Source organism: Myzus persicae, unplaced genomic scaffold (assembly GCF_001856785.1).
Source record: "Myzus persicae strain clone G006 unplaced genomic scaffold, MPER_G0061.0, whole genome shotgun sequence".
In the NCBI taxonomy this organism is placed as follows: domain Eukaryota; kingdom Metazoa; phylum Arthropoda; class Insecta; order Hemiptera; family Aphididae; genus Myzus; species Myzus persicae.
This window is the reverse complement of record NW_019100825.1, coordinates 337,009-360,715: the sequence shown is the minus strand read 5'-3', so window position 1 is coordinate 360,715 and position 23,707 is coordinate 337,009. Positions and strand designations below refer to the sequence as shown.

At 28.5% G+C, this 23,707-nt stretch overlaps 1 protein-coding gene across 2 annotated transcripts in view; it reads right to left on the bottom strand.

Moving 5' to 3' along the window:
• LOC111026311 (MAGUK p55 subfamily member 6) overlaps window positions 1-20,297 on the bottom strand; it is a 37,632-nt gene extending 17,335 nt beyond the window's left edge. Inside the window, exons 1-2 of one of the 2 annotated variants that reach the window (XM_022304366.1) lie at window positions 20,207-20,297; window positions 4,113-4,234 (exon numbers count right to left, since the gene is read on the bottom strand). In XM_022304366.1, coding sequence (XP_022160058.1) covers window positions 4,113-4,234; window positions 20,207-20,261 — 177 coding nt within the window. In that variant the 5' untranslated portion in view covers window positions 20,262-20,297. Of the gene's footprint in view, window positions 1-4,112; window positions 4,235-7,871; window positions 8,129-20,206 lie in introns of those variants that run through there. The other variant, XM_022304367.1, reaches the window with a different exon arrangement.
• Window positions 20,298-23,707: the final 3,410 nt, after the last annotated feature.

Genomic DNA, 23,707 nt, shown 5'->3' with positions numbered 1-23,707 from the left:
AGATTTCGAGAGCAGCTTATCATTAATTATGCTTAGGTAATTAGGTAAGTGTAATCTATGTTTTAAAAGACTATTCGTCCTGATTGTATATTTTTAAATTGCTATGAAAAACATTTTGAGGGACCTAGTATTACAATATCAAGCTTTTCAGAAAAAACTAACATTTTTATAAACTATTAAAAAAAACTAAAAAATTTCAAAGTTTTATAACTTTAAATTGCAAGAAATCAGTGTAAATATTTTGAAAGTCGTGTTGTATATAGAGAACATTATAATTTAAGTAATAGTGAAATGTTTGAAATTCCTTTAATTAATATTTTTTAGAATTAAAACAAAATAACTAAAATTGTTTGAAGAGAAATCGTAACCTTGCGTTTTAGTATCCAATATCGTCAAAATTTGAACTTCAATCTCTGATAAAAGAACATGTGACTATACTCTACGTAGATGAGACTTAAAAAAAAAATTATAGACATACATGTAGAAAAACATTGACAATTTCAAATGTGTATGAATAACAAAAATATAGTAAACATAAATGAAATATTATATTGCCTATATCTAAAATTATAAAATTCTCATAAAAATGTAATAAATATATATTATTCGATAACTATTTAAAGTTCATGGTTATTCATTATTGAGTCAGATCAAAACAAAATTAAATTTGTCTACAACTGATTAAAAGAAATACAATTTTTTTTAAATTTTGTTGTTGTTATTTCAGGTATTTTGAAAAAGTGATGGGAAATGTATACTTTTGCTCTACCAAACTACCAACTAGATATTATTTTCAACCAAAAGTTCACTATTTTTCTATTTATACAATTTTCACTTTGAGCCAACTAATTCAATTTCTTATCAAAAAATATATTGAAGTTGAAGATTGACGCAGTTTTTTTGTTACTAAAATAGAATTGAATACTACTCTATTATTTTGTACTAAGCAGTGTTATTGTGTTACTACTTACTTGTCATCTTATTGTGTTACTTTATCATTAATATTTAAGAGGACGCTACCGATGAATTTGTTGTCGTCTCCGTCTTACACACGGACGACATAGAACATTTTTGTTCACTAGTTTCAATAGTGTGCTGTTAGTTTTGATATTAGAGTGAATTGGCCTATTATCAAAGTTTTAGGTAAGAACATGCTTAAATGTCGGCGGATTTTCGGATATTTTAATTTTCAAGCGAGATATGAGCATTTTTGATTTGTGTTATTTCACATACTCGTATCTTCCTTGGAAATGAAAATATCGAAAATCCAAATTAAGCAATAAGCATAGATAATATTCTTACCTAAAAGTTTGATAATACTTAAATTCACTATAATATCATAACTAACTGCACACTATTCAAACTAGTGAACGAAAATTTGCTATGTCGTAAGTTGGTAAGACGGAGACAACAAAGCATCCTCTTAATGATACTTAACAATAATCACGGATGAAAAGTAGAAGAGAGTACGATAATCATACTGAAAATAATGAGTATAGGTACCTAAAAAATTATCAGTGTTCGTTGAATTAGCGAATGGTTAACAAATTAAGGCGTAAGCATTGTTAGCAGCCTACACAACCATAAATTTAGGGGCACCGACGTACGTCCACGATGTTTATGTATCTGAAATCTGAAGTAACACAAAGCATCGACATTCGTTTATCAACACTTTTTCTAGAAAAGTATTTACTATTTAGGTTATCGACAAACACGTTCTATTTTTAAATTGTTATATTATCATATAGAACCAGTCGTGTACCGACTCCTGCCGTGTGTAATCACTAATTACACACGGTTTACGATAAATGTACGGGAGCGATGCCGCGAAATTGTGAAAAAGCATCCTTTGACTTGGGTTAACTTTTAGCATTTTTAACAGTATACTTGGAGTATATTAAATTGAAATTATTGCATTTAATAAACGCAATCAAGATGTAACTCCAATTATCACCAAATTTCCAACAGAACAATTCGTTGTAAAAATCAATCGCTAGTAATATTAGAATTTAGAAAGCGCTGTAATGACTAATTATATAATCATCACATATATTACTACCTTAGATTTTACTTAAATACTTAAATTAACCTTAGGTAATTAGTTTAACGTGCAATGCGTTCAATAGTGTAGATTTTTTATTACAATTTTTAACATACATAAAAAAGAAATTTTATTTTTAATATTTGTGATATTATTATTATATAAGCAGGTGCGCGATTGGAGTGGAAAAAAATTATAGGGATGGCAAATTTGCTGCATTAAAAAAAATATATTTACGTTATATATATTCCTATATTAGGTATATTAAATTATAGATATTAGTTATTGGGTTAACTCGCTGAAATAGTCTCGGACTCTCGGTGAACGCAGTCAAATCGAATTTATGTTATTAGCGAAACTATGCTTCTTCTAGGAAACCTAGAAACGGCTTATTTATATACAATTATAGCTATATATTATGGCGATGAGACGTTATTGTCAATTACATTTTATTTTCATATTATATTGCTTACAAACAATGTTAAAAATCGTATTGTAATATTGTATTCAATTTAAATCAATAAAGAATAATTTAATCAACAATATATTTCTTTATGAATTTTGTTTTTTGTTTTTTATGACTTTTGTAAATGAAAGGGCTGAAAAATGTCCTGTTTGTATACGACAAATTGCTTAATCCACCGCTGATGTATTTTCTAAAATAATTCCTACATTTAATTAAATTTAACGGGTCCGTCGCTTTATTGCTTTGATTTTTATACTGAAAATTGTGTTCTAATATGTTAATTATTTTACGAAGATTTTTTTACGCGGATTTTTTTTCCCAACTACCGACGCCTTGTTATTAAGTATAATTGAGTTAGACCGGCAGTAAACATAGTGAATAGTCATATTGAATGTTTTTACTTGCTTATGCACAATACACCTATATTATATGCAGGGCCGGATCAAGGCATAGGCGAGCTAGGCACCTTAGAGCGATACTTAAGTAGGGGGATTTTATTTCCAAAACAGTAAAATTATTATTATTTTAGGGGTGGCAAAATTTGATATAGTGTATTATTTTTCTTAAGCCAGCCCTGTATATATGGATATTATATTATGTATCATAAGGTCGATAAATTCGAAAAAATATTTTATTATTTATTCAAGTAGAGTAATCTGATGGGAAACTAATTAACTAAATAAAAAATTTAAAAAATGTATACAACATTAATATTAAAAAAAAAATATTTTTACAAACGGCTAGTCGCTAGTATAATAGTGGCACAAACATTTTTACAGCCTACAGGTATTTAAGGTCTTATCTGGTCCTGATTATAGATAGCCAATTAGGAGTAAATCTTAACCGTAAAATTTCAATTTTACTTTATATAGATTAGGTTGTCTGCGAAATACCTATCTTTTACTTATAACATGTAGTGCTCGAAATGGGGGGGGGGGGGGACTCAGACGGATGGAGTCCGCTTTCATATGATCATAGATTTCAGCGTTCCCCTTCATTTATTTAAGCGAGGAACGCTAGAATCGAGTCCCCGCCGGGGATGTCTACTTTTGAATAGTGTATCAATTTGGATTTTGTTTTCATTTACTTCTAACAAAGTAATGGTTATTTTTTTCCCCAGAAAATGGTTATCGTCAACAACAGCCTCTAAGGTACCAATAATATTATAGCTATATATACATAATTCTTGACTTGTCAAACATATTTTTTTTCATAGTTTTATTTATAAGAAAAATTAATTAATACTATTTACTTGGAAAATGAGTTATCGTCGATTACGATGAACGATGGTACGAAGTTTACCAATATACAGTTTAATAGTATTATTTTGTTTTCATAATTTTATTACTCGATGTAATCACGGAACCAATAATTGGAATTATTTTGATAGCAACGCGGGTCACAATGTCACATACTATGAGTCATTCAACAATAAAATAAGTATCAAAATGTTGCGTTTGTTATTTATTTTACTATATAATATGTAAGGGATGCAGGGGACCAAAGTCCCGCAAGGATTTCTGAAAAATTTATAATCGGAATGGAACTGTTTTTTGAACTAAAATTTACCATATTTTTTCATAAAAATCAATAAATTAAACTTACTTTAATTAACGATTCCACTGTAGGATTATTCATCAAAGTTTTCAAAAATATTATATCAGTCTCTTTAGCCTTTACATGATAATTAATTTCGTCCATATTATCACGAACATGTTGAAATGCAGCTGTAACAATCAAAATACAGATTTTAAAATTAATGATTATATATATAAATACATATAAATTATTGCATATGAATATATGACAGTCTACAGATAGTAGGTATCTATAATATCTAGTGACGTTTCCTAAATTAGTCGTAAGTAGCCAAGTAGGTATACGACTTTTTCACTTAGCTTAAAAACAATAAATACCTCATAATGTCAACAAAAAAATTACATCACTTCTCCCAAAATAAACCTTTTCTTTAACCTGCTATCATTGATTATAAATACTATTATTTATCCTATTAATGCTGCTATCTACTAGGTAGGTGCCATCTGAGAATTTAAAATTCTTTATAGGTATAAAATATTTTCTTACGTCACTGAAAATGCGCTGATAAGCTGCATATATCATGGTAAATTAAGCGAGCCTATCAATACGATTAAATATACGCGCGTGTACCCCAAATATTTCAATACATCACTGATTAATGAATATTTATTTATATATAGTTTATACACAGCGACAGTGCCACGGTAGACATCTCAAGCGAGATAGGTTTGCTTTTATCTCTATATACATATACCAACCAGCTTTACCTAGTTTATACTATCGTATAATGTAGATTGTAGATCATAACGTATATGCAGTATTCATGTAGAAATATATATTTTAGAAAATAAGTTGATAATTAGGTCAGGCCAGCGAAGCACTATATTCTGCTGAGGCGACATCAAATTTTACTATTTAACACCGCCACACGAGCAGATACGGAACACAGATACAGTCGCGAAACTGCAAGAGCATATAGGTGCGACGCGCGACGGTTGAATGCGTGTGATCGACGATTGTCGCAAGGGCTAAGTGTTTTGCTTCATGGTTGTTTTTGTGTACCTACCTCATACAACTCGATCTCACAATATTTGTTGACTGGCGATTGTCATTGGTTTAGATGGTACGGGGTAAGACGTAAGAGGATCACAGGTTTTAAACACAAATTTTGTATTGATTTGTATGTAGTACGTGTAGTATAGAAGTCTATGGTTTTAGAGCTAGTCCCTCTAGATGGGTGATACACTGATTCCGTAAATAAGTACAAATTATATCAAATCAGGATCAATATAATTAAATTAAACACAAGGTATCGAAAAAATCATTTGTTAGGAACAAAGAAAAATAAAGATTGTTTCATTAGATTCGATGTTTATTCGTGTATAAAACTATATTATAATTCTACAATTGTTTAACAGAAAAAAACGTTTGCTTTGAAATCTGAACTACTTGTAGACTATGGTTCTATCATATTGTGCTTTACAAAGTTTAGAAGTTAGATACTTTATTTTTTTAAATATTATTCTTCACTTTAGATACATTTATTTGTATTAATACCTACACACGTATCCTCTTATTAAGCATGTAATACCTACTAATTACTAAATAAAAAAATATCACAGTTTACAGGTAACATTAAAAATCTAGTGGACTGTAATACTGTATAGTGAATACATAATGTTATAGCCCCAAGTAAATTTTAAATTATAAACAATTCCAGAAAGCCGAGTCTACAAAAGTATGAACTAAGATAAATAAACAAATATATAAATATTAGTTCAAGACTGTTATCTTGAATTTCACACCACTCTCAAATATTGTTTTTAGCGAGTATGAATCATGTTGTTTTTATAAAAAGAACTATACTAATAAGTACCGTAATAACTAATAGCCTTTATACTTTCATTGTCATCTCTTCAGTTTTTTGTCGTCTAAAATGTCAATAATGCAATTTTAAAAACGTATGTTGCTTACAACGCCACTCAGAAATGTTAATGTTACCTTTTTTCTCTTAATAATCTTGTAGATACTAAATTTTACTTTATTTTAAGATAAGCTCATTAAAATTACAAATAAAAAATGAATGTAAAATCTTAACGCATATGTAGGTAATCTAATAAGTAATCAATAATCACAATAGACACTACTGAATACTGATGGGAGGAGTCCCTGCAGAGACTTTATATTATAGTATTATACTATTATAGTACACTTTTACGTTTATCCGGTATAAGCTGTGTTAAACACAGACACAGGAACACTTAAGTGTTATCTGTAAGTATAAAGTAATTGTTTTCATTTGAAAATAATGTTTATTCAAGAATAATAACTAATAACCGTAATCATATGAATATATGACGTTACAAAACATTATTTGTAGGTAGCTATAGGATAAGCTCTATTACCTGTGCCTACGGTTATACATTCGTTAACGTAATAACAGGTAGATTGTAATTTGTAGATACCGTCAAACCGGGAGACTTGGTATACTATTTTTCAATACTTTCCGTAAATATTTCATTATCATTTAAAAACCGATTTTACAACGTGTAAATTAAGAGCTATTGAAGTCGTAGTTTGAAATCAAAATTCAATTGTTTTTTTTTTGTTATTATGTAGTTAATCCATACTGTATTGTTAGTGTGAATCTTCAAGTTTAATTTGAAAATAATATTTTTTGCATTTTTGATGGTTTTTTTTTTTTGTATAATATGTTGATAAAGATAAATTGTGGACAGAATTTAATTATCTATAATAAATCTGTTACAGAAGTTAAAAGTTCAAAATCTTTCCAAGTCATCGGAATTGACGGTAGACTTTACTCGGTAACTTATAATCCATTAGGTGGCGACTAACCTAAGTAGTCTACTATATATGTCAACTTGTAGCACCACAAACACGAATATCTACATAAATTTGGTGATTTCTGGACTATAATAATTATAGGGACATAGTCCGATTTTTCGACTAGACGTCGGCAATGATTCAATTATTGTTAGTAATTGGTTAAAAGTTTGGATAAATCAGACCACCTGACTACCTTTTGTTAAAAGAACCGACAAAATCATTGCTTTTTATCATTGTGTTAAAGGCTTCAACGATTACAACCGAGTACCTACCTACCGACTACCGACACATATATCCATATAGGACACTACAGATATTGTTTTTGACAAAGATTACCATACAAAAAAGTATTTTGGGATAAAATTAACAGGGCAATTCGAATTCAAATACAATAATAAGATTGTTAAATCTAAAAAATGACACGAAATAGATTATGTTTAATACGATTATACGACTATGCTTGTCCGTCGTAGTACGTAATACGTTACGATTACATAATTCAAACAACCACCTTTAATATAGATTCTATAAGTCATACGATACATCTTTGATAAATTTGCGATTAAGGCAAACAAAATATTACTATTCTTTTAATAATATTTTAATTGAACATTTTCATAAATGTTAGTATGTTTTGGGTGCACGACATCTCATTGTCGCCCCCGATAATGTTAAAACTGTAAATAAAATAAAAGTTCCTACCATACAAATTGAAATTTACTCGAAATAGGTGAAAAAAATATGTAGACCTACTATTCGTTTCAAAAATACGCACTATAGTCGAATCTATAATTGGATTGCGAGACAAGAAACCACCCTGGACTCGGACAGAATTTGGAAATAATGATATTTTTAAAGTTTTACAATTTTCTAGATGTAATTTGCAGGGAGCTGCCATAGAAATCCTAGAGCTCTGAACAAGTAAATAATGAGACAGTGGATAGAAAATTGTAAATTTTTTCTGTGTAAAAATAATACCGTTGTCGTGGATCTTGTGCGACGAAACGCGATCGACGCTGGCCATGCTGGCCAATAATTCGCGTCGGTCCGACTTGTTCCTGACGAAAAACACCATCTCGCACACGACGTCGCCGGGGATGCGCACGAATATGATTAGGTCAATATCGAACAGGGCCGCGCCGAAACGACGGACGACGTAAGTCGTGGACGACACTGGACGGATACTCGCGGCGGCCTGAACGATATGCGCGCCACGGCGAACGTGCACCGACTACCTTCTGGTTTCTACCTACGAACGGACTTGCGCCCGAACACGGCGGCGGCGATGAATAATAACCGAACCGAAAAGCGACCGTGCGCGTACCGGGGTGCGTGCGTGTGCACACCACGTAGTCGTAGTCGAGCGTCGTCGTCGTCACCGGTTGTGCGTGTGCGTTCTTGGTGACTGTTGACCGTGTGTGGGGAGCGGCGGGGAAGCAAAAACCGGTGAAAACAAGCGCGGCAGACGAGCGCCGCTCCCCGCCGCGCCCGGCCCCGCACAGGATTTATCCGTAGTAGTTGACCGCCTCAGCCGGTTTGGCGGGATCTACGCTGCCGCCGCTGAACGCTGATCGTGTCTCGAGACTCCGACCGCGGCGGCGGCGGCGGCCGGCGTTCGTCGTTGCGATGCGCACGCGGGTTTTTGTCTCGCACGCCCGCAACCGAGAGAAAGGATTGAGGCGGGCCCGGCGTCGTCCGAACGACTGTATTATTTTTTGAACAGGATTTTAACGGCTTACGGACATTATCTTCAATGAAATTTGCACTATTTGAGAACAGTTTTAGTAATCATTCTGATTTATCATTGAACAGTCTATATATTTGATTGAGACAATGACACCCTGATCGGAAAGGAACGAAAACAATTTATATTTAAGTATAATTCTAAATAAAAATCAGTATACTAGTTCCGAACCCAAGTATGTACCCAACGAAATGGAAAACACATTAGAAGATATTTTGACTTTTTGTTGTTTACCGTACCACACAATGCTCATTACATAAAATCAATTGTCATTGTAAAATAATTTTTAAGAATATTAACTTATTTATATTTTATTTAAAATATTTTGATTCGTTTGAGTTATGTACTGACTTTTGAAATGTTCTACTTGTTTTTAGGTTTTGTCAGTTTATGATACCACATTTTTTTCACTGCCAAAAAGCTTGATAAATGACAACTGCCAACTGGTAAGGTTCCTCATTAAAGCAATTTAAAAATATGAAAAATACATGTTAGGGAAAACAATTTTTATAAGCGTTCGAAGTTATCAATGTTGACACAATTTTAAATTCGATATTTTACCGCAAAATAATGAATTTTTTGTAATTTGAACGAATATAAATTATAATGAAGAAGCTTTGAAGTTGGTTCCACAATACTATCATATACTATACAAAATAATTTAATAATATAGTTAGGTACTAATAATATACAATTAATAATTAATATATAGGTGTACGATATTTTTGGCAAAAATTAATTCAAGCTATAGCATAACTAATACAAAAAAAAATTATTGATGTAATATTATATAATTTCAATATAAAATATCCTTATATTAAGTTATAAAAATATAATATGCTAATTGCTAATCCATCTGTTATCTTTGCCCTGCAGAATAGTTTTTATTATTAAAACAATAATTTATTATTGAATTCAAATTTTAAACATGCATCAGAACAGAGCATAGTGACCTACTCAATGAAAATGAGTAGAGGTACATTCAAAAGTCAAAACCTTAAACCTACAAAAACTATACAGCAAAACGAGTTCTCTTTTTAGATTCTGAGCGGAGAAATGAATGTATTGATTTTGCAATAATGACGTGTGTTTTTATGTTTATTTATTTTTGTGTCTGTCATCATTGTTTCTTGTAATATAAGAGCTTCGATTTTCTTCTACAGCAAATTTTCTGGTAAGAAAGTGAATCTAGTTGGTGCATTCGGGAGGTCAAAAATTAAAATTCTCAACAGTTTTCAAAAGCGCAGGGAAAAACAAACAACAAATTAAGGAAAAACAGGCAATTTAAGGCAAACCTATTTTTCGAAAAAATCGATTTTGGTTTTTAGTGTAGATACATGAAATTTTGACTGCAGAATATTTGTGTTATCATTTTCTATACATCATACAATTTTCAAAATATTTTAATTTGTGTTGAACTATTTATAGACACATGAAATTGTCGATTATTATTTGTTTTTTTTAAGCCCAAGTCAATAAAAAATTTTCGCTCAGTCAAAAAAATTTATAATGTAATACAAGGTTCCTTGCAAGTTTTTGTTAACGGAAATTAAAAAACAAGTTGAGCTTAAATCTTCAGTAATTTTTTATGAGCGTTTAAACTCAGAATTTTAAAGAAAAATGGCAAATTATATTTAGTTAGAAATTCATAAAATTGTTTCTATTTATATCTAAGATTTAAAAATTTAATACAAGATTCTTTATGAGTTTGCCTAATCAAAACCTTTATCAAAAAAAAATTTCTCTCGGAAAATCAAATAAAATTTTTATGAGCATTTGAAGTTAAACATTTTACAACATTGGATATTCATTCGATTTCTCTTGTAGCCATTTTCTTATTTTGTTGTAATTCAAAAACGAAAGGCTGTAGACACTTGAAATTTATACCAAATGTTTTTTTAATCAATTCATACACTTGATACAATTTTCAAAATATTTTGACTCGTTTTAAACTGTTCACAGACATTTTAAATTTTCTTTTTTTTTCATTTTTTGTTCTATAAATGTCTATTACATGTTATTAATTGGATAAAAAAGCATGAAAATTGAATACAAGGGTCTTGATAGCTTGTTACAATAGCAATTGAAAAATATTAAAAATCCATCGGCACAATTTTTTTTATAAGCATTTCAAGTTCAAATTGTATGTATCAATTAAAAATTGAAAATTATTTTGTAGTTAAGAATGTATAACATTTTCAATTTTTATATCTAAGGATTGAAAATTTAAAACAAGGTTCCAATTAAGCAGTTTTTTCCATAACTAAGAAATCTAAAAAATATTTATGTACAGTTATTTTTACAGACATTTTAAGTTCAAATTTGAACAGAATTTCATATTAACACAAAGAATAACGTTTATCATTTTGTTGTAAATCGGTTCCTAAACAGCCCAATTTCACATAGGTAATTCAATATTTTTCCAGCATCACTGATAATTTAAAAATAATATTAATTCAACTTTCCGGCTACCATGTTAATAATAAGTAATAACAATTTAAAATATCCTAAACTGACATACCGTCTCCGCTCAGAATCGTTTTTCGTATACAATGATTTGTTATCATTGAATTCAAATTTAATACCATCCATCACAGCGAACTCTTAGATACCTAATGTACGGCAGAGTGTCATCCATTTACCAGCTTTTTTATTGCTAAGAATTGAACATTTAAACAAGGATTCTCATAAATAGTTCATATTGTAACCAAAAATCATAAAAAAAATATATAAACATAGTTTCAATTACATTATTCCATTATGCATTAATATATTATCTTCATCTAGTGGATGCACAGTTTTTTTGTTAAAGATTATGTTTTTTCAATCTCATAGTTGAATAAATTGTTATAAATTAAAATACACCATCAACACCGTTGTCAAACCGAATACAGCAAGTAAGATAAAAAAAAATCGTCCGAACTCAGTAGACGGTATCTTCGTCTTGGCAGTCTAAATCCGATATCATATACTGGTGTTCTCGTTTTTCGGTTTTCAAACCATACGCTAGCTCTTTTGAAACCGTAAATGTACACTACACAAGTATAATTTTAAAACAATATGTGCGTGTATAAATGAGAATAGGAAAAGAGCGCGTCTAGAATTCGGATAGAAAGTATCTTTATGGGTAAAAGAATTGTGAGCCATGATATACATTACATATTTTTATTTATTTTTTTACAATAATTTTTATTATTTGGTTTTATTAAAAATTATTTTGAGTTAATATCCACCATTTTCCGTAATTTTTTTTACCTCCGTATATTTTTAAAAAAATATAAAAAGATAAAAATAATGTTGATGGAAAAGCTATATTAGTAGTCGTATATATTATAATGCATTAAAAAAACACCATTAAAATATTCGAACTAAATCGTGAATTATAGGATTTAATTACTTTCCTAATAATTACTGTATTGTATAAAGATATAATATTTTTGATAATTTTGAAAATAATATTTTTAATATTATAGAATAAAAATAAGTTCAATACTCAAAGTTTTTTAAAATACATGCTGTATATTTGTAAGATGTAGGATATAATGATATTTTAATATACTAGTTATTAGGTTATAAATTATTTTCAAAATAAAATATCATAGAACATTAGCAGTTAGCACTATATTATGATAAAAGATATTTTTTTTTTAAACATACCAATCATCACTGATATCTTCACTATTATTTTGTATTGTCATGACAATAACGTTTATAAAATATATATAATAACTGAATAGTTAGATATATTCCAGTTTCTAGGATCATTATTTTTTTCTGAATTCAAACAAATCAACTAATTTATTGACTTTATATTAAAAACAATCTATGTGTTACTTAGATTATTTACTCTATTACTTTTACCAACTTTTACTGAGTTATAAGTACGTTATTCATTTATAAAAATATTGAATGCAACTATTTAATAAATCTGATTTTTCTCTAAATATTTGAATTCATTGAATTGAGGACATATGTAACACAGCTCACTGTTGTAAAAGAAAAATATTTTACAATATTTGCAATTATAATATATTGCCTACCTATAAATCAATAAAATATGTTTTTTCTTCTAGAATCACTAATAAGTAATATAAGCTTTGTTATATCTAGGTCATTGACCATTGGGTTGTATAATGTTTCTTATAATATTTTCATTAGATATGCTATATTTATTTAACTAATTTTGTAATTAATATGTATATAATAAATTTAAATAATATTTGTTTTATTTCGTAAAAATCGAAAAAAATATTATTCATTATCATTTTAATATTTAAAAGCGAATTTCCAAAACCTTATTCATGAATAATAATTTTACTATTATTTGATAAATGTGTGCAAAATAGGTTTTATTTAAATAAATATATGTTTGAAAAAAGTAATTTACATTTTACAGTTTTAATAAAATAGCAATGGTCCTACACAAACATGTTCAGTGGTTCACAAATATCGGTTAGAATTTTCGGCGGAAACATTTAAAAGGGTATGTGGTGTGTAACAAGTCGGCGGAAACGAATGGGTTGCATAATATTATTATAATTTATAATAGCAATAAGTGCACTTGCATTTCATACCTTTATTATGTATTTATATGGCTACATAGCTACGAGTGACCTACGCATTAGTTATTACACTATTTAGTATTTACATAACACATATTATCACGATCATATTATGGTAATGATTTGAGTACCTACCTACATTTGAGATATAATTTTACTCTACAATATAACAATAATAGATTTTTAAGTTATAAAAAGATACATTTATTATTAAATGTCAGTATTGTTCTTAGATTAGATAGATAGCACAGCCCTTCTACAGGGCATACGATTGTAAGCTACGTGTTTAGGTGCGTCTAGAATTTTAGATTATTCGTTAGAATGAATATCATCATAATATATACATAGACAATAGACACAATATAAAAAAAAATTATACATATAACACTGAAGGTTGTATTATGAATATTTCGTTTAAAAAATGTGCTATAACGTCTGTAATATTAAATTTTTAATTTTAATTAATCGTTATTGCTTATATAGAATATTAAATGCAAGTTAAGCTTATTATTTTTTTTTAAATACGTACAAATCCGTAGATGATTAAACATGCATAACTAATGACTAATGAGTGCTTACTTACATACCTAGTTAATAATTATGTATTATTATGTAGATTGTAAACAGGTAGGCTAATAATAAGTTATTATAATTTTAACAAAATATCCCATTGTGCAATAGATGTTACAAAAAATTGTCATTATCTTGCAGATATTCCTCAGGAATGTAGGATGTTCAATATTTGTTTACAGAAATAAAATAAATGTATTTTAAAGTATTGTAATCAACGTCAATCTGAAAGATGAGACATTTTACAAGTAGGTATAGCCGTATAGGTAAAATTTGTGGTCGGGGAAACATTTTTTGATTATATTAAGCTAGAGAACCTATGAAAGAACCTATATAGGCTCTCTATGTTAAACTATAGGTTACCTACATATAGTTATTAATAATACTTTGTATCATTATATTAATAACTAATAAATAAAAACTAATTAAGCCGATAATTCGTTATCATTAATAAAAAACTTGTATTATAATTAATATTAATATTTTATTATTTATTAATTTTATTTTTATTAACTACTTTTGTTATGCTTAATAATGCTTTTATTATTGTAATCAATATATTCATCTACCGGATCTTCTTCACCGAGCGTAATATCTACCCAATATATTTGGTCATTTTTTCTAGGACAAAGTCAAGTAATACAACTACTTTTTCTTAACAATAAGTTTACTTAAAACTTCGAGGCATAATATATAATTAAACTCAGGATTTCTATGCTCAAAAAATTAGAAATACGATGCTTATACTATGCTTCAGAAAAATCTATAAATATTCTTCTTTTCTCCTTTCAAAATTATAAAAATATGCAGATTAAATTTTTTTCTTTTATTAAAATATACTTACATGAGAAAAATTGCTAGGGGAATTGAAATACTCATAGTACTATCGTTGGCCATTTTAAAATCATTGAATACACATAAATAAATTGATTAATGTGACCATCTTAAAAATTATTGAACAAAATTTGTATATTAAAATGATTAATAATAATTTAAAATCTAAAGAAGTAAAGTTGTTATTTTTTTCTCAAAATTAAAAAAAATATTCAAGATACCGATATAATATTTGTGAAACTAAATATTCCCTAACCCCTTAAGTATTTCCAAATAGGCAATAATAACTTTTTCTCGTGAACTAAGTGTTGAATGAGTAGTATTCATTTTTCAAACTCATCAAAGTATCAAACTCTATAAAGATATTATGCAAGATCCTAAAGGTCTAGAATCTTAGTAAAAAGATAAAATAAGATTAAATTGTTCTTATCCTTGGAATTGTTGATTTCGATCAACATTTCGATCACTGGATTTTGAACATTGGATCATTCGAACCATTTTCAAAATCCCGTTTTTAATTTACCTTTAAAATTGATGAAAAATTGCATGAACTTAAAGTTGTTTTTTTTCGATTTATGTTTATAAAAATGTACAAACAATAACCTAATGTTTCTCAAGTTATTATTATACCCGTTAAAAATATTAAAAATACATAGGCACAATCACACATTATTTTAAATATTTTGTTTTATTTAAAAAAATATTCGTCTTAAAAACTTAAAACATTTCACTATAAATTCTTTTATTATTTTCTATGTACACAATGACATTTTCAAAATATTTAGACTAATTTTTAAACTATTTACAAGCATTTGCAATTTTAAATTTCTTAGTTTTTTTTTGAAGTGTTGATAAACATGTTTAATTTAGGCTAAAAACATTGAACATTAATTACAAATTCCTACATAAATTGTCCTTTTAGCAGTTTAAAAATATAGAAAATACATCGTTAGAATTTTTTTATAAGCATTTCAATTTCAAATTTTGACAGAATCAATAAAAATCACGATAATTTCCAATTCGATAAGCATTATGTAAGTACCTAGTTAAGAATGTATACAATTTCAAATTTTAATATCTAAGGGTTGAAGAATAAAAAATATAACACAAGATTTCTCATAAGTTGTTTTTGAAAAACCTAAAAAGGGGGTAAATGGATGTCACTCTGCTGTACAGTAGATTACAAGTGGGTCACTGTAATGGTGGGTGTTAAATTTAAATTCAATGATATAAAATCATTGTATACGAAAAACGATTCTGAGCGGAGACGATTTATCAGTCTAGGATACTTTATATTATATTTTTAATGTTATTTATTATTATTAATACAGTAGCCGGTAAGTTTAAATTTGAATTAATATTATCCTAAAATTATCAGTGATACCCGAAAAATTGGGCTGTTTTGGAATCAGTGCTCAAGGTGCCGCTGGGCATGGCAAATTAGATTATTCAGATGAATATTAAATGTTTAGACACCTACTATATCTGCCATAATCACTAAAAGCCAGTAACGCCGTTAAGTTTAATTTAGAAATGTAAAATGTTGGTGAATTTGATAAATTTTGATATTTTTTTTGTGTTACCTACAAAATCATTTTTCAATTTTCAATTTGGTAAATGTAGTCAAAATTTGAAATTTAAATGTTTAAAAAAAAGTCATCCCAATGAATTTTTAATATTTTTAAACTAATTTTGAAACAAAATATCAGGAGCCTTATTGTAAATTTTCAAGCGTTTTGGCCCAACACAAATATAACATTTTATTGACATTTATACAAAAACAACTAAAATTTGAAAATGTCCATCAACAGCTTAAAACAAGTCAAAATATTTTGAATATTTTATCAAGTATATGAATTGATAAAATAAACATATTGTGTAAATTTCAAGTGCTTACAATATTCGTTTTTGAAGTACAATAAAATAAGAAAATCGCTATATGATAAATCGAGTGAATATCCAATGTTTTAAAAAATTTAACTTCAAACGTTCATAAAAATTTAATTTGAGTTTCCGGTAAAAAGTTTTGTTTTGATCAAGGTAAACAAACTAAAAAAGGATCTTGTATTAAATTTTTCAAATCTTAGATATAAAATTAAAATTTTTTTATGAATTTCTTTATTTCCTTCATTTTTTGTTTGTTTTTCGTGTCGCTTTTCAAAACTTTCAGGATTTTACAATTTGAACCTCCCGAATGCATCAGTTAGATTCACTTTGCTACCGGAAAAGTTGTTGTTGAAGAAAATCGAACCGTGATGACACACAAAAAAAATAAATTAATTAAAAAACGCACATCATTATAAAATCAATACATTCATCGCTCTTCTCAGAATCTAAAATATAATTTTCTGATATAGTATAAAGTCAACTATTCAAATAAGTTGGTACAAAAATTGAAAAATGATTAATGTTATATTTTACTAATGAATTTCTAGTTTTTAAGTTATGTAACTTGAAAAATGCTTAGATGACCGTAAGTGTTTCAGTTTTTAAATTATATTTAATATTGCCGAAAGGAATTGGTCTGACTACCGGACTCAGAATATTTAAAGTTAAAAATTGCAGTTTTGATAATTATGAAATTGTTTTTTATTTTTGTATATTAAATTATAATATTGTGATTAAAGAACTAGGTTTTTTTTTGGAGTTCTCAAAATTACATTTACCTTATTCCAAGCATACATTGTGTGTGTGTGTGTGTGTGTGTGTGTGTGTGTGTGTGAAATTACATTTCAGTTTGTTAGAATACACTGAGTAGCGCAGTGTTTTATTATACTTCAAATTTACTGACGAACGAAAGTAGTATTTTCGTAACTATATAGGCCTTCCAGTCTAATTGAGCTTACCCAAGTCTCGCCAAGAATGATTTCCTATTAAACATATTTTTTTAAATATAATTTTTCCTAAATTAATAAAATAATTTTAAATATGGCTTAAACAAAGCAAATCAAGTAGATATTTATATTATACTATACAAATAAATATAATATAAGACACAAGTTATGTATAATTAGTGTTGATGTTGAAGTTTTTATTATTATTTTTATAGTAAATTAGGAATGTATAAACTTTTCTTAAAAATATTGTTGACTTGAGAAAATATATTTTTGTTGATAAACTATAGATAATTGGAAAATGGTGGTTTGAAGAACAAGAAGAATAAGTTCATAATATTACGCAAGTACAAATATTTTTATAACGATTTATAAATCACACAAATATAAATAAAAATGATATACAATGATATAATAATATAATTTATATAAATGCAAATACCTATGTAGCTATATCTATAGCCATACACAGGGAAATTTCTTTTCACCGATATTGAAACGTACAAAGTTACAACTATATATTGCAAAACAAAAATTATACTATGCAGACTTACATAATTTGCAGTAAAATCATAAATTTAAAATTTATAATTTATAATTATTTTATACCATGATTCATTTTTTCAGTATTTACGATTTCTCATTTTCTGGGTAAATAATATAATAATGTAAATAAGGAATTAAAATATATGCACACCTTTCAATACTTTTAAAGTTTTAATATATTTTAAAAATAGTGGCAAGGAGAAATATTTAACTAATTTATAATACTGTAAAGTAAAATCAGGTCACGCAGAAGGTACTCTGTACTCGTAGGTACATTTAAAATCACAACCAAAGTTTACTGCATACGGTGTTAGCCGGGCCGGGAGTCGGAATAATAGATAGGTACCAAAAGGGCTGCTTGACAGGTTAAACATGTTGAAAATATTGTTAATATAACTATAATTAATCACACATTGTGATGAAAAATTATATACATCATTTCAATAAATTTCGACATTTATAGACTATAGGTATAGTCGTGACATATTCTTTTTCTTTTACACCACTACTGAAATTGGGATATCCACTGGAATCAGTATTTATCTTTATGTTATAACTTGTAAGCAACGGTAAATCATTGTACTTAAAAATCAATTCTGGTCAGAGTTCTGCAGTTTTCTAGTGTAAAAGTGGTTAATTTTATTGCAAGTACGTGTTTTTTTTTTTCATTTAATAAGGTATACATTTCCATGGGCTTTCAAATGCTTTTTAAAATCGTTATTAAATCCTAAAGAGAAACCTTTCGAGAAACCTATCCGTACATTTAAAGCCAACATTTATAACACCTTTTCAGCTATTTTACTGCAACAGTGAGTATTACTGTAAGGCTTCATATAAGCCATATGGCATATGATCTGCCATGTATCATAATATAAATGTTAAGCAATGTGCAAGTAAATGTTTGAAAACACACGTCACGCCACGTTATAAGCATAAGACATACCTACGGTTGAATGACCGTATTCATATTTCATGTAACGTGTGCTGAACACAATAAATTACTTATATTATATCATATCTATCAACTATCAACCACATTGGAACATTCACATGAAAAAATTACGCTAACTCAAAGCTACAGTTTTTATAGTTTACGCAATTCATTACATTGATGTGTGGTCAGAAATCATTGAAAATTTAAATACAATATAGATAGGTATCGCTGTAGTGGTATGTACATGTATAATATTATTAGGTATTATACTATTATCAGAAAAAATATTATCATTTCACTTCCAAATGGTTTGTATACAGCTAAAATGTAATGAAATTGACTTTAAAATAAAACAAAATGCAATCATTTTCAAACCCATATGAACACAATATTATATATATTTATATAAATAAAATATTAACAAATTAGAATGAAAACTATAATATTAAAGAAAACTATAGACCTTCTAATAATGAAATACTACAATTATATAAACTTCTTACATTTATCATTTAGACTTTAGGGGTGGTGAGGGTTTGTAATCTAAAATATATGTATAGAAAACATATGGCAACTTCCACAATTTAACAAAAAGTTAAAAAGTTAAAACATTGTTATCAGAATAATAAGATATTAAATTATTCTTACTGAAACCAAAAATTCTCAAATGCAAAAACTCACAGTTTTTTGTTACCTATAGGAATTTTAAATTCAAATATCAACTAAATTGGATATTTAAACGAAAACAATAGTTATAGTAATTACTCATTTGTAACTTATAATTCAAACAATTTTTTTTTGGACACTTTTCATCACTATCTGCCTACGTTTATTATTAGGTACATATAGAATTACTATATACAATATGCAATTTTCTTTTAAACTATATTCATACCACAATCTTATCCACACATATATCGGTATTGACTTACATTAACCGTCTCTGCTCAGAATCGTTTTTCATCGTATTTGATCATACATCAATAATGAGAGACACTCTCTCTGAGATGCCTTCTCTACTTGTACAGCAGAGACTTCCCCGGTCATTTTAAAATCTGAGAGTACCTATTTTGGGAGTATTTCTGAATATGGTTGACTATTGGTTATTTTTTTTTTCGTTATTCATTCAAGATCTTGAAATTACGTCCCTGATTTGTACCTACCTGGGTATATTATATTGAAAAAAAAATAATAAAAAAATGTATTATTGTCCTCAAAAAATGTCACAGTAACGAAATAATGTGTACTTAATTATATTTTAAAGTTTGTTAGTATACCTAGGTACTTACCCAATTTGTCTCTGCAGTGGCGGGTGGACGATGCGACCACTTGGGGAAAGACCATTACGTGCGAAAGGCGCGGAGAACGACACGAATATTCACCCGGCGGTGGCACCCTCGGTTCGGAAAATAAAAAGGATTTATAAATAATAATAATGTAGCAATAATGGCGATAAAAAAAGTGAATCACACGCACGGCGACGGTCTGTGTTGTGGCGGTTGTACGGATTCCCCACGACGAGGGCAACCAAAACATTAATAAATTATAACGATAATATAATATTACTGCGGCGGCGTCACCCGACACTTTTCGGCTATATTCGTTGTCGTCAACCCTCTCTGTGAGTGAATAACAATATAATATTCATAAGCTATAACCGTATCACTGTCATGCGCGTGCAGTGCGAGCTGCTACTATAACACTACTAGTCTATAAGTATCACAGTACCACACTATGCCTACTACACTAAGTCTTTATATTACTATAACACTACTTCTTCTTCTTCTTCTTTTTCTTCTTCTTCTTCTTCTTTTCATTATTTTATAAGCAATTTTTTCACGTATCCAGAAAAACGACGGCCTGAACGCAAGGCTACGCCTAGTGTATACCGACACTAATAGGTAAATAAGTCTGGCAACTCCGCGTCGAACCTATATATACATATTATATTATTATACCGAGTGATCAGTTTAACACTCATTTTACAATTCAATTTTTGTAATTTTGAAAAATAATGTTTTATTTATATTATGTAAATATGATGAATGATGATGTAACAACTCATATTTTTAATTTTAGGAGCAAAATAGTTCTATTTTGTTTCTTCTTCTATTCTGATGTATCTGATATTGGATGAATAAGTTTATAAAAGTATACTGCTTCTGATTTCTTATGATATTAAAAAAATAATTTGTTATTAAAAGCAATTTATAAACATACTTAATAACCACTATGATAAAAAAAATAGTAAAATTATGTTTTTTTGTAAACATGTAGTTATAATTTATAACTTATAAGTACTTAAAGCTGTAAAAAAACACAACAATTGCAATTAAATATTAGTTATGTTACATGTTTAAACGAATCACCATGTAGTCGGTAATGGGTATGGCTGGTAAGGGCAAGTTATAATTTAACTTATAATATTATAACATGATAAAAATGATAACACGATGATGGCTGTAGTGTATATATTACAGTTAAAACCGTCTAAAGTAGTTTTAATTACCTTGTCAATGGTAGTTTTCCCCCCCCCCCCCCTTACGTCAAAACTGATTCAAACTAGTTAAATCTAGAATTAACCAGGTTCCTCGGTGTTTAAACTAGTTTTAACTTACTTTTTTAGTTAGAACTAATTGTGTCTGAAATATAATAATGAAAACTTTAAACATCTACTGAAAATTAATTTTCAAATTTTTTCGAAAATCAATTGTATTCATAATTAATATTAAAAATAAAATAATTTTACTGAAAAACCTTCCGACCAACATAAATGCAAAATATAATCTGTGAATAACGCACTGTCGCGGTCACTGACTGAACAATATAGACACAAAAAGACTTCTTCATAAATAGGCAAAAGCTGAAAATACAAGACGGACATCGGGACATACACTCTGTTTGACAACTACCATACCATTTAACTATTATATATTAATCTATTTAAATATTTAATAGCCAGACAGTCGATGCTATCTTCATTTATTTGGTAGCCGGCTGGTCTATCGCGATCGCACGTTTTATGTTTTATTTTTAATACCTATATAAATTTCAGGTAAAACTAGTTTTGTCGTTTAGACATTTGAAGTCAATTCTAGTTTTAACTAGTTAAAATCAATTTTGACAAAAGAGGGTTGTAAAACTAGTGTTGACTAGTTAAAATTAGTTTCGACGGATTTCGGGTCTTTAACTGTAACATATACATAATATAGAAATTGAAATTCACACCAAATCCACGTATACGTTTTTATATCTATGCGTCTTTAGCTACCTATAGTTATATTTTACGCAGGTAAACAAACACACACATGCACTCACGTCGAAATTTATATTTTACACCATATTGAGTTTAATGCATTTCGCGTGACATTCGGATATACAGAGTGAGTGTTGGTGATTTTATCGATACCTCAATATGACGCTGTCGTATAAGAAACTGTAACGTGAGTACAATATAAGTAGTCGCCATAGGTAAGACCGATGATGATGGTGGATGATACCTAATAAGGCAAACCGTTTCCGTGACGAATAGATTTCCGACCCCGTTTTGTAATAGGTATAGGTAATATGTATGGAACCCCGCACTGCACTCTGTTCGACATCGGCCGTGATTGTGGTGGAAGATTTAGGAATAGTGGTGACGTGAATTGATTTCCATGTTTAAACTGTACACATGTATATCCTTATATCATGTATTTCTTATTCTTATAAATAAAACTAGCTGAATATCCAGACTTCGCCCGTGTGCAGTTTTTTGTAGCAAATCCTATGAAGTTTATACGCTATACAGGTGTGTCTCGGTGTGAGTGTGTCTCTGTTCACGGTCATATCGGCGTCATAAGCTAGCTCTATGGGTTAATTCGACCTAGATGGACAATTGCAATTCGTGGATTGGATTTAGCACTTGGTTTATTTTTTAACGTGGCTTAAACTACTTAGGTACTCTCTAAGCTTTTCTGACATCTCAAAAAATAATTTCTGAGGTTTTCATAATTCAATTGTGTAGTTTTTGGGTATATTAGCTACCTATATGGGCAAATGATACGACTCATATAAGTTACCTATAAATTATAACTTATAATAATGTAGTTTCTTGTTTGTTCATAGTCTTATAAATTTAAAGCTTGAATGTATGGACTATTGAGATATTATATATTTATATTCAAAGTCAAATAATAATAGTAGCAACAAGCAATCGGTACCGTTTGTACCAACTACCAATACATTTGTATTTACGTGATTTTATTCAATTTTTAAAACAATTAAATGTATTGATTCTTCAGTTTAAATAAAGTGGCTATTGTAAGAAATAAATGGTCTGCTATCATCATTTAAATAATAGGTAATATTAAAAGGAGACCGATATAACATAGTTGTGCCGATTATTTTTTAAAGGTAATTTACTGAATATTAAAATAATGCATTACATGAAAATTAGGATAATTTCTTGTTTAAGCTTTAAACTGTGTACATAATTTTTTTTATATCTAATTTATTCTAAAAATCTAAACCATAAACACATAATTCAGATTACTATCGGAAACATACAAAAACATTATTACAACTTATACTACAATACATACAAATAAATATTATCTACAACATGGAAAGTGGTCAATGAAGTACGCCTAATGTCTGAATAATATTATGTGCATAATATTATACCAATTAATTCCCTGCCGATTTAAGTTATAACTTACAATAGTTATATTATCAAACATCGAAACATCTATATTATTATTACATTCTATACAGACGTTTGTCATATCCCATTGATTCGACCATAACAA